The sequence below is a fragment of the Euphorbia lathyris genome, chromosome 2 (genome assembly GCF_963576675.1).
Source record: "Euphorbia lathyris chromosome 2, ddEupLath1.1, whole genome shotgun sequence".
In the NCBI taxonomy this organism is placed as follows: Eukaryota; Viridiplantae; Streptophyta; class Magnoliopsida; order Malpighiales; family Euphorbiaceae; genus Euphorbia; species Euphorbia lathyris.
Window position 1 is genome coordinate 129379009 of NC_088911.1, and position 12073 is coordinate 129391081.

Genomic DNA, 12073 nt, shown 5'->3' on the forward strand with positions numbered 1-12073 from the left:
CTTAATTAAACGGTCATTTTAAGATCCATGAAGCTCAAGTAAAAAAATTTCCGATTAACGGAATCCGGGTGGGCGTTTTCCGGCAGGAAAAAAAGTATCCAGAAAATTCTCAAAAATTTTAAAAAATGTAAAACATTATTGTAAGAAACTTTAATTCTTGGGTCGAAACGGTATTTCTTACGGTTTAGTCCCAATAAAACTTTTTCCTTAATTTTATCCATTTTACATGCTTCAACAATTTGTTGGGCCTATACCGTAAGAAATCCAGCTTCGACCCAAGAATTAAAGTTTCTTAGAATAATGTTTTACATTTTCTGGAATGTTTTGAGAATTTTTTGGGCACTTTGGTTCTCGCCAGAAAACGCTCACCCGGATTCCGTTCACCGGAATTTTTTTTACTTGAGCTTCAGGGATCTTAAAATGACCGTCTAATTTAGACAAGTCTAATAGTATAAAATTTTTTGAAAACCAAGGTTAGAAATGTCAGGAAAATGTATTTTAAAAAAAAGAAATAAAACATTTTTCTGTTGTAACAATAAGTATCATGTTGGAACAAATGGTACACTGATTTGGAACAAATGGTACATTGACTTGGAACAATGTAAGTATGACAAAAATGTATCCAGAAAATTATCAAAAAATTCAAAAACATGTAAAACATCATTTTAAGAAACTTTAATTCTTGGCTCAAAGCGAAATTCCTTACAGTTTTGACCCAATAAATTGTTGAAGCATGTAAAATGGATAAAATTAAGAACAAGTTTTATTGGGACTAAACCGTAAGAAATCACTCTTCAACCCAAGAATTAAAGTTTCTTAGAATAATGTTTTACATTTTTTGAAATTTTTTAAGAATTTTCTGGTCACTTTTTGTCTCGCCAGAAAACGCCCACCCGGATTCCGTTCACCGGAATTTTTTTTACTTGAGCTTCAAGAATCTTAAAATGACTGTCTAATTTAGACGAGTCTAATAGTATAAAATTTTTGAAAAACGAGTTTAGAAATGTCAGAAAAATGTATTTTAAAGAAAAGAAATAAAACAATTTTCTGTTGGAACAATATAAGTATTATGTTGGAACAAATGGTACACTGATTTGGAATAACGTAAGTATGACAAAAAAACGTATCCATAAAATTATCAAAAATTTCCAAAACATGTAAAATTTTATTTTAAGAAACTTTAATTCTTGGCTTAAAGCGAGATTCCTTACATTTTTTACCCAACAAATTGTTGAAGCGTGTAAAATGGATAAAATTAAGGAAAAAGTTTTATTGGGACTAAACCGTAAGAAATATTGCTTTGACCCAAGAATTAAAGTTTCTTAGGATAATGTTTTAAATTTTCTGGAATTTTTTTGGAATTTTCTGGACACTTTTTTTCTCGCCAGAAAACGCCCATCCGGATTCCGTTCACCGGAATTTTTTTTACTTGAGCTTCATGGATCTTAAAATGACCGTTTAATTAAAACGAGTCCAACGGTATAAAATTTTTTGAAAAACGAGTTTGGAAAAGTTGGGAAAATGCATTTTAAAGAAAAAAAATAAAACAATTTTCTCTTTTCTTTTATTTATAAATTTGCCACCTTCCCCTGGTTAATTACACAATTGGTCATTGTCACATAATAAGGCTTGTCACACCATAAGAGATGTGTCACACCTGATCTCTCATCTCTCTATATATATATATAAAATTTCATTGATGAACCACAGATTAAGCTCTTTATAGAATAGAAAAGTTGAACCTTAGCTTCAAATAATCCCAGTAAAGAGCAACATTATCATATTTCTTAAAATTCATTCTTTTAACGAACTCATAAATCCATCTGTTACTAAAAAACATGTTATAATCAATTCAGTGGCGAATTCAGGATTTGAGGGAGGGGGCAAAACTCTATGAATTTTTTTTTAGACAAAATAACATTAATTGAAAAAAATATACTTTAGTACATAATTGCTATTCGATACAAAATGTCTTAAAATTTTAAAAAAACTTCTAATGTTAAGTAGATCGACGATTACGAGGTGGCAATTGACATCTACGATCTGTCATAGCTTGAAAACGATCCAAAATATCTTCATTATCAATATTGATGAAGATATTCTTCGAGCTAAATACTACCAATCTATCAATCAATATACATTAACCTAAAATTAAGATTAACAATTAAGAACAAACTAACCATCAAACTAACTAACAATTAAGAACTAACTAACTAATTGACAATCTCCATTAACCTAACATTTAATTTAACTTAAAATTTAAATTAAAGGATTTTCCCAACCTGTTTGGAGGTGGATCCTTCTATTACATGTATATTGCTTATTTTATGTGCTGTTTTTTTCAGGTTTTATAATGTATCTAATTTCCTTCTTTGAACTTGCAGGTGCTCAGCTTTGTATCTGAGATTCCATCAGTGCGACTTATTATGGTCTGTATGTTTGAATGAATTTCTTGAAAAAACCATTAATTCACCGGGTACAATTTACAAAGGATAAAAAAAAATTAAACTAACCTGTTTGGAGATGGTGGCCGTCGGCCAGACAAAGAGGAGGAGGAGGAGGCGTCCACGCTGCCGGCGCTGCTGCTGGATGGAGGAAGGAGAGGAGGGTCGTGGTGCGCTGGAGAGGAGGCTTCTAATTGTAAAATCGCGAAGGAACGCGAGGAGGAGGAAGGCGATGTTTGCGAAATCCCGAAGGAAGGAACGCAAGGAGGAGGCGAAGGCTTATGATTCACAAATTCAATGCGCTGCGTTTTTGTGATGTTTATAAAATAAACCATAAACCATAAACCAGAACAACGTCGTTTTGAGATTTTTTTTTTTCCCCGGATGAGGGGTGGGGGGGGGGGGGCAAATGCCCCTTTGACCCCCTAAATCCGCCCTTGAATCAATTTCTACATCATAATCTTAAATCAAAACTTTAAATCCCTCTTTTTCCACTATCTTCTCAACTTGTTCTTCCCCCAACAATGGAAATATATGTTTATTAATTGAACCTGATTTCAAAAGAAGTATTGACAAGTACCCTAGATCACTTTCTGTTAGCTTTTTCTTTATCTTCCACATGTCATCATCCAAATTTGATACCGAGTTGCTGTTAAGCCAAGATGCATCAAACAAACTTGATTGAGCCAAAACCCTAGACCTCTCATCATCACTTCCACTTACGTAATCCATAAGAGACAAAATGTTGAACATCTGTTGAGGCTTATAATTGTCGGAGATGAAAGAAAAAGTGTTAACTCCGTTGAAATCTCACTTCCTCATCTTCTTCTGAGTAGAGGCAACTTCCATCAAATAGATTTTTTATAGTTAAAAAATTGACATTTTCATGATCGTACAACAAGACATTTGATAAAAAAAACCAAAGACTTTACTATTTTATTTCAAACAATCCTATCACAATATTTGAGACTATTTATAAATTCTACATGCACCATACATGTCCATAATTTATGTCCTAAACAAATAAAAAAATCACCAACCCATACTATTTCTTTAATCTTTACATCATATTATTGAATTGGTACAACAAACCCATGCTAAGTGTCACACCCGATCCTAGACGACCTCAATCGACATCGGGCGTGAAATAGAAAGATCATAATCAATACTTATGAGTCTCTAATTTATCTAAATATCATAATACCATATTTATTTATTTATTTTGGCCTTCCTCTTCAATATATATTCTAAAATAATTCATATTCCTACGACATTAGTCATTCGAGGACCTCAACATATATTTACCAACTCCATTATATTACAATTGAAATACCAAAGTTCTAACCATAATTCTAACAATAAGCAGCTAACTTCCAAACCTCGTCTAAACGGTCGGTAACCTTCTCTATATCCTGTACTTTCTCACCTAAAAACATTAAAACATTTAAAAACGTGAGACAAAAATCTCAGTAAGAAACTATCAGCTATAAAAACCAACTTTACTTAACATAGCTACATATATACATAAAAGTGAGACAAAAATCTCAGTAAGAAACTATCAGCTATAAAAACCAACTTTACTTAACATAGCTACATATATACATTTATAAAAGGATTTAATGAAAACCTTATAAAGTATACTCAAAACTTAAGTTCATATAACTTTATATATATAATGCAGAGTAAATTACACCAATGTTACCTGAACTATACCATAATTCACACTTTGGTACCTAGATTACATTTTGTCTCAAAAATATACCCGAAGTAACGATGACCGGACAATTAAGTATATTTTACCGGTTAATGGCCGGTCAATGCGATTTTGATGAGTAAATTACACTGATGGTACCTGAACTTTACCCTAATTCATACTTTGGTACCTAGATTTCATTTTGTCCAAAAAATACACTTCAAGTAAAGATGACTCAATATTTTAGTATCTTTGACCGATCAGTGATTGATCAACCCGACTTTGATCATTTTAAATTAAAAATTGAGACCAATCATACACTCAATTAACATAAAATTATAATACTGTCATTTAGCTCATAAATGACAATATTATAATTTTATGTTAATTGAGTGTATGGTGTGTCCCAATATTTAGTTCATGTTATCCGGTCACTAACCGATCAAATGAACTAAACCTTTTAGTCACCTTTACTTGTGTTATGTTTTTTGGATAAAATAAAATCCAGGTACCGAAGTGTGAATTATGGTAAAGTTCGGGTACCATTAATGTAATTAACTCATGAAACTCGCGTTGACCGGTCATAACCGGTAAAAATATACTAAATTGTCCGGTCATCGTTACTTCAGGTATATTTTTGGGACAAAATGTAATCTAGGTACCAAAGTGTAAACTATGTAAAGTTCAGGTACCATTGGTGTAGTTTACCCATATAATGCATTTTGTCAAAACAAATAAATGTTTTATCAAACCAACTTGTAATCAAATAAATATTTTATAAAACCAACTCGTAATCAATCAAACGTAAAACCTTATATCAAAATCAATCATAGCCGAAAACATAATCCAAATGAACTTAAAACATTGTATCCATCCTCGAGTTTCTCCCCTTAAGTATCAATCCATAACCACATATATAGTCGAGTTCCATGAGCTGACCTATTTCTGAAAACTGACCTTAGACTTACTCGATTAAACCTTAAAATGTTTAGAGTAAAACTAAGTCAGCCGCTCAACCCTTACGGGGGAGTTATTTGATAAAATTAGGTCAACTATCATGGGGGAGCTCAACACTGAGTTCTTCAACTGAATATTTTTGCCAACATCAAAATGGGGGAGTTTGTTGAAACACCTTTCCACATGATTTTAATTTGACGAAATTATTTAAGTGATGATAAAAATATTCTAACACATTAAATTTCACTAGTACAGAAATGCTCACTTGTATCGCACCTCTTGTGTCGCGCTTGAAGATAAAACGACACAACAGAGTAACTAGTGTCGCTCGTTCTGTAAACGCGACACAACTAAGTATTTTGTGTCATCACTTGTGTCATGCTTTAAGAGCGTGCGTCACAAACGTGTTACTTCTTGTATCGCCTGTCTTACAGTGTGACACAAAAGCAAACTTGCGACGCGCTTTTACCAACGTGACACAAGGAGTGTGTTATCTTTGTGACACATTTTTATAAAAGCGACACAAGAAGTGTGTTAACTTTACAAAAACTTCAGATTTTAATAGTTATTGTATTAATAGTTCTTTTTTTGTTGAAATTACTCCCGCTAATTTTATCAAAAAAGGAAAAAAAATGAAATTACTCTCGCTAATCTAAAAACTAGAGTCACTGAAAACCCCAAACCCTAAGTCATTGGTGCTAATGAAATTTGCCCATCCCAAAACCGTTTGGTTTCTCGACAATTCTTCAATCCCTTACCCCAATCCTTAGTCCTTTTATCAATTGTTCAATCCCTTAGCCCTTTCCTCCTAGATGAAGGATTCCACCGGCACAGGCAGCCACGTTATTACCATCTCCACCGTCGCCCACACTAATAGCGCCGAATGTAGAGAGCAGAGGAGGCGAGAGAGAGGTAGAGAGAAAAGGAGGCGAGCAAGACCAATCCCAACCACGTGTTCTGGAGAGAGGCGTTAGAGGGGCATAAGCATCGACCGGAGAGGAGGAGCAAACGATTGGCGACTAGAGAAAGGTAGATTACTTGATTTTTTTGATTTAGGGGTTTTCTTGTGTATATTTGCTTTACTAAAATTAGGGATTACTACAGAGAAGGGGGTAAATATGAATTTCTGCAACAGGTTACATACAATATTTGGTACCTAGAAACATGAAAATAAGTAAAAGAGAATACTCTGATAGTTATAGTTGTAACCTTGTTCTTCTGGAAGGGCAGGGAGACTTTCTTAAACTGACTGCATAAAATTTCCCCAGTCAATAATGGAGAAAAGGCATCACCCAGCCAATAAAATATATGACATCCCTTCCCAAAACAAGATAAAGGCTGCCCTCTGCCCCTCTTTCTCCCCGCCAAAAGTAAACAGCTAAAGTTTCCTTCATCCACCCACCAAAAAACGAAGCATCACAATCGTTAACTTTCAACATTTTTTTTCCTATGACTTTCATTCCTTAGTCTTAAGTAAGTTGAAAAAGAAATGATTTCCAACTCTAGTTCTCAAGATTCAAAACCAAGCCAATTAACTACGCGATCAATCCATACATACCAGATTTACTACGCGTGGTGCCCGCACATAGTTAAATTGCCCTTGAATATCATTATCTCTATAGGAAGAATTATACCATACGTTCACGTTAAGATTATGCCCACCAGAGTTTAAGAAATCATAGGCTGCATAAGATGATATTTAGAATTCCGCATACATGGTATTGTATCAAATTCAACCACACAATAGAAATGAATCAGCCAGGAGAGTGACCTGCAAGTATCTCATTGATCTTCCCAGCTGAATTCCCTCGGCGATATCCTTTGTAAAGCTCTTCATTCACCTCAGAAAAATTATTGCACCACAAGTTTAGACCTTGAACACATTCTACATCTGTAGTTAAGACTTAGATGCATTGAATACTTTAATGGATGCATTAGCTAAGGAAGGAAGTGTTGAACATACCATGAATGTGTTTATGGAGTTTAAGGTTTATCATGCATAATTTGGGGAAAGCGAAGCAAATAAATAAAGCATTTGATGTGTATGAAAAAATGAAAAGAAATGGATTTGTCCCTGATGCTGCATTTTACAGCTCTTTGATTTTTATCTTAAGCAAGTCTGGAAGGATAAAAGATGCTTGGAATGTGTTTATAGATATGGAAAAGCAAGGTTTTGATAGAGATGTTATGACATATAATGCAATGATTTCTAGTGCTCCTACTCATAAGTAGGAAGAGAATGCATTGAAGTTGCTTAGATTAATGGAGGAAAAAGAATGCAAACCAAATGTAGAAACATATGCACCTTTATTGAAGCTTTGCTGCAAGAGGAAGAGGATTAAGGTGAAGGAAATTAAGGCTAAGGTATAGCAGCGGAAATATAAAAATTTTAGCCTACTTCCTTTTAACCATAGGATCCGTTAATCGTTATTTCATATAAAGAGGGATAAGAAGAAATACCTTTTGAAGAACAATCTACCGTTGTTAAAGAAGAGCCCACAATTCTTCTCCGAGTTTCCAAGCACGAAGTATAACACGGTGAGGTTAAGTTAGAATCAACCGTATGAGATGCAACCAAAATAGATTGCCTCTAATTAACCAACACAAGATCAAAGAGAAAGAAAGATAGATGAAATTAATCGATCGATGGAAGCCGTATGAATTCTTGTCCACGAACTAGGGGAGTCGAATTCTTTTTCTCTCTCTAATTGTATGTTTTGAAAATCACAATGAGGGGAGGGTTTAGGCTTAGTCGAAATTCATGTAGTATGGGGGTATATAATAACTTGTATCTAAACCCTAGTTAGATAGGAATAGGTTACTTAATAGGAATTCAATTCGGAATAGGATTCCCAATTATTATCTTATAATACATCTAATATATTTAGGATAATAATAAATAACCTAATTGGATAATAATAGGAGTATATTAATCTAATTAAAACTCCTAACTTAATTATCTCTTAATTAATTTAATTCATAAACCTAATCAAATTAGGATTAATGGAATTAAAATAATTTCTTATTTATTATATATAAATTTCGGCCCCCTCTATTTAAATGGGCCTTACTGGGCTCAATTGGGCTTCCATCTATTAATGACTTCCATCTCTCTTTTGGTTCCAAGTCTTATGTGTGATCCATTAGGTTCTTACTACTTCTGGCCGTATGCAACTATTAAATTAATTTCTTCAAGAATTATATTTAATCCTTGCATAACGGAATGATGTACTGAGTATGTTATTGGCAAGTCTATAATCATTCCCCCAGAGTCCGTTAAGAAGACAGGTTGATTCTATCGTTAACCCTTCCGTATTAGTTACAGTATAATTCGATCCTTTATCAACTACATCCTTGAACTGAATCTTATGACTATGGGTGATGTCAAGTCACATATAGCGAGACGTTCATTTTACTTGTATAGGCCGAGTCAACTCAAATAGATAGGTTAAGTGAAATCTGTATTTCTTACTCTTAAGTTATCACCTTGCAAGGATTTAGAGTCGAGTCTTCCACAAGCGATCCTTGTATGTATCTCCCATTAATCGGGAGTGATAAATTCTCAATCCAATGTATAACTACCCTGACATTACCTCCTGTGACACCCAACCTTTGTAGTTCACACCCCAGAGTCATCTCTGTTAAGGATCGTGGGACCGCAGGATCAAAGTCTCACATTCAGTAATTCAGGATGACCAATTAACATTCCTTTGAGTCTGAGGATTAGTTATACCTATTAATACCAATGAGATGAACAGGTGACAAGGATGAATCTACCCATCCTGTTATCTCAAATCGGATCCCCAATCCTAATGAACGACGTTTCATCGGATCTATGTAACTGTCCAGATATCTATATATATGAAGCTTGTGAGATCAGCTTTCTGTCGGACAGAAGACATTGTTACATACAAGTCTCAACAGTGATATATCAATCCTAAACATATCACTTGATTTGGGGTGGTTTTAAGTTTATTAGTTTATTATAAAGTTTTGTCTCACTTCATGCTTGTATGAACACTTTATAATCACTTTAAACAAACTTACGGATTTCCTTTTATTAGACTTTATTTAGTGCTTAAAAGGGATTGCCTTTATATATAGTTATAAAACATATATCTCATTAAAACAAATGATATAAAGAACAATTCATTTACATTAAGTTTGTATCCTGCAACAATTGTCTATAGGACACTAAACCCCAACATAAGGTACTTAAGTTTTTGGTGGACCATATGGACAAGAACAATGTGAGCATTGATCTTGGTACATATGCTCTTTTGGTGCGTGGACTCTGTAATAATGGGAAGATAGAACTTGCTTGCTCTTTCTTTGAAGAAGCAATATCAAAGGAAATGCTTCCTTATGATAGCACGTATAAGATTTTGGTGGAGGCACTTGAGAAAAATAACATGGCAGAATCTATGCTAAAGCTTCAAAAGTCGATGGTACGGATGATGAAACAGAAAAAAACCAATGCCTTGTTAAAGAAGATGGTTTCAACTGTGTGGTTGAACTGCTATTTATTTCTTAACTCTTATCCTTTCATTAGATTAATTTACTTGCTTTACTTGATTTTTTTGATTTAGGGGTTTTCTTGTGTATATCTTGATTTCATGAAATGTAATTATTTCTTTGTTACAGGTTATGTTTCCTTCTACTCTTCTCGGGACTGGTGAAAATTGGACCTTGATGAAGACTATAAGTGTTATTGAATACTTAAACTATGAAGCAGGTTAGTGCTATTGGGCACACCAATATGCAATTGTTGTGATATCAAGGGAAAAAAGAAATGATGATTACTTTTATAATGAAGATGGTGACCTTATGTCTTGTATTGCTAATTTTTTAATATAGGAAAGTTTTCCAAGAGTAAAGGCATAGGAGTTTTTGGTAATGATGCCAAAGATACAAATATTCCTGTAGAAGTTTGGAGATATTATTGGTTGACAAACAGACCTGAGGTAATTGTCTTCTCTGTTTTTCAGACTATAGTTTAATATTCTGTCATGTTTTTCCAATATATATATATGTATTGCTTATTTGGTTGGTCTCATGTTACTTAGGTTTCTGACACACTGTTTACCTGGTCCGATTTGTAAGCAACTCAGTAATTTGGGAAACTTTATCAATCGAGTTCTGAGCTTTATTGCTAAACCTTCAGGTACATCAGCTGCTTTAGATTTGTCCTTTGGATTTCTGAAATTCTCGATTGATAAGCCTGATTGGACTTATTTAAGTTGCTGGCTCAAGTTGTTATTTACCTTTTCTTTTCTCGTTTTGAATTACTTTTCCCCAATACCTGATCAGTGCAGTTGACATAGATTCCCAAGCTTTGGTTGAATTAATTATGCCATGACTTTCTTTTATATATATTTTTTGGGATAATTTTTCTCATAAAAGAAAGAACTTGTGCATGATTTAATTATCATATAATTTATTTCGTATGCTTTGAAGACTCTTAATGATAATATTACGAGACTTTCATGATCTTGTGGTTGGGCTGGTGTTAAATGTGATGCTCCTAGAGCTTCCATGATGAGATTTTCTCGATGTGGCTTTGCTTATAAGAAAAAAGGCATAATGATTGTTTGACTGTTAAATCTACAGGCACAGGATATGGTTCAATTATTCCAGATGCTCCTAATGATTGATTGACTATTAAATCTACAGGCACAGGATATGGTGGTGTTTATGGGAGGCCATATATGGTATCTGTTATATTTAGCTTAGGATATTTTTTAACTTGAACATGTCTATTGAAAAGATTATTCATTTTAGTGAAAACTTGAAGTTCTTTTTTTATCCATTTCTAGTTAATAAATGTGTTTCCTACTTTGATTTGTAATTTAATTAGTAGATTTTGTTACATGGATGGTTATTCTATACTAGTAAACAGTAATATTCATTCAATTTTTGTGTGTAATAGCCATAAGTACCGGTGGTGATTCCATTTTAATGGTTTGCCGATTTCTACTGTTTTTATATTGTGTAGTAATTATCTTATTGTACATGTATACTGTATGATAGCATGTTTTATACCTTCTTTATATACAGAATTCTCAACACATACAGTCTAGATTACATGATTGTAGTTTTATGTGTATGTTCTATAATATCATGTAGAATCAAGTAAATTTTGATTATAATTTTTTTTGCTAGATGCTGGAAAATTTTGTAATTTTTTTTAAAAAAATATTATTATTTTGCGTCGCGCGTGAGGAAGGAGCGATACAAAGTGTACCAGATTAATCGGGGAGCTTGTGTCGCGCATCCTTGGAGCGCGTCACAAGAATTATTACATGTTGTGTCGCGCACTCTAGAAGCGCGTCACAAGAGTTATCGCTCTATTGTATCGCGCGTGTGACAAGTGCGACACAATAGATGAGTAGCTTGTGTCGCTCTTAAGAGCGATGCAAAGTTCTTGTGTCGCACTACTTGAAAAAGTGCGACACAAGTAAGCATTTTTGTACTAGTGTTTAAATGCTTTGATTTATTACACTAATGTGTTTGTTCAATGTTGAGTTTAATTGCTTATAAAACATTGAGATTAAAAAGCCCAAATGCCCATAAAGTGGAATTCAAGACCAAATCAACACATCAAGACCATTCGGCTCAAGAGTTCAAAACGAAGTCGTATCAAGTAAAACGACGACTCAGCAAGAGAAGGATCGAGAAGCCTTCGAGGCAAAAGCTTCAAGTGGAAGCTGCTGATTTGGACGATAATGCAGTCTAGACAGCGGCAGACAATGTCCAACTTCTAGACAAAGTATTTCTACTTTGGGAAAAGTTCAGAAGGCGTAGGAAGCTGTCTCGTGAACTTTTCCTTAAATGTCGAAACATTCTGTCGAAGACTGACGAAGACAGAAGATGCATGAATCCTATTGGCCAACGACATTGAGCACGCCCAGAGTGATAACGACAGGAAGCCGTTTCCCTCCAACGGTTATTTCGAAATTCAAAATGACCAGGTGCCTCA

At 34.0% G+C, this 12073-nt stretch overlaps 1 protein-coding gene across 3 annotated transcripts; it reads left to right on the plus strand.

Annotated features, from left to right (window-relative positions):
* Positions 1 to 5729: 5729 nt before the first annotated feature.
* Positions 5730 to 10942, plus strand: LOC136216802 (probable methionine--tRNA ligase). Of its 3 annotated transcripts, none has more exons than XR_010683383.1 (5): positions 5730 to 6123; positions 9739 to 9829; positions 9952 to 10058; positions 10161 to 10258; positions 10768 to 10942. XR_010683383.1 is itself a non-coding variant. In XM_066003360.1 (4 exons), exons 2-4 carry the CDS (start codon positions 9742 to 9744, stop codon positions 10194 to 10196), a joined length of 231 nt encoding a protein of 76 aa, XP_065859432.1. In that variant the 5' UTR covers positions 5731 to 6123; positions 9739 to 9741; the 3' UTR covers positions 10197 to 10942. The 3 variants fall into 3 exon arrangements, 1 of the variants encoding a protein (XP_065859432.1); XR_010683382.1 differs by having other exon boundaries at positions 5731 to 6123; positions 10705 to 10942; XM_066003360.1 differs by having other exon boundaries at positions 5731 to 6123; positions 10161 to 10942.
* Positions 10943 to 12073: the final 1131 nt, after the last annotated feature.

What these genes read in the sequence shown, in the direction of transcription:
- LOC136216802 (XM_066003360.1), top strand. Translation starts at nt 9,742, where the DNA reads ATGTTTCCTTCTACTCTTCTCGGGACTGGTGAAAATTGGACCTTGATG. An exon ending in ATACTTAAACTATGAAGCAG is followed by an intron (nt 9,830 to 9,951) that starts GTTAGTGCTATT and finishes TTTTTAATATAG; the next exon opens with GAAAGTTTTCCAAGAGTAAA. An exon ending in GGTTGACAAACAGACCTGAG is followed by an intron (nt 10,059 to 10,160) that starts GTAATTGTCTTC and finishes CATGTTACTTAG; the next exon opens with GTTTCTGACACACTGTTTAC.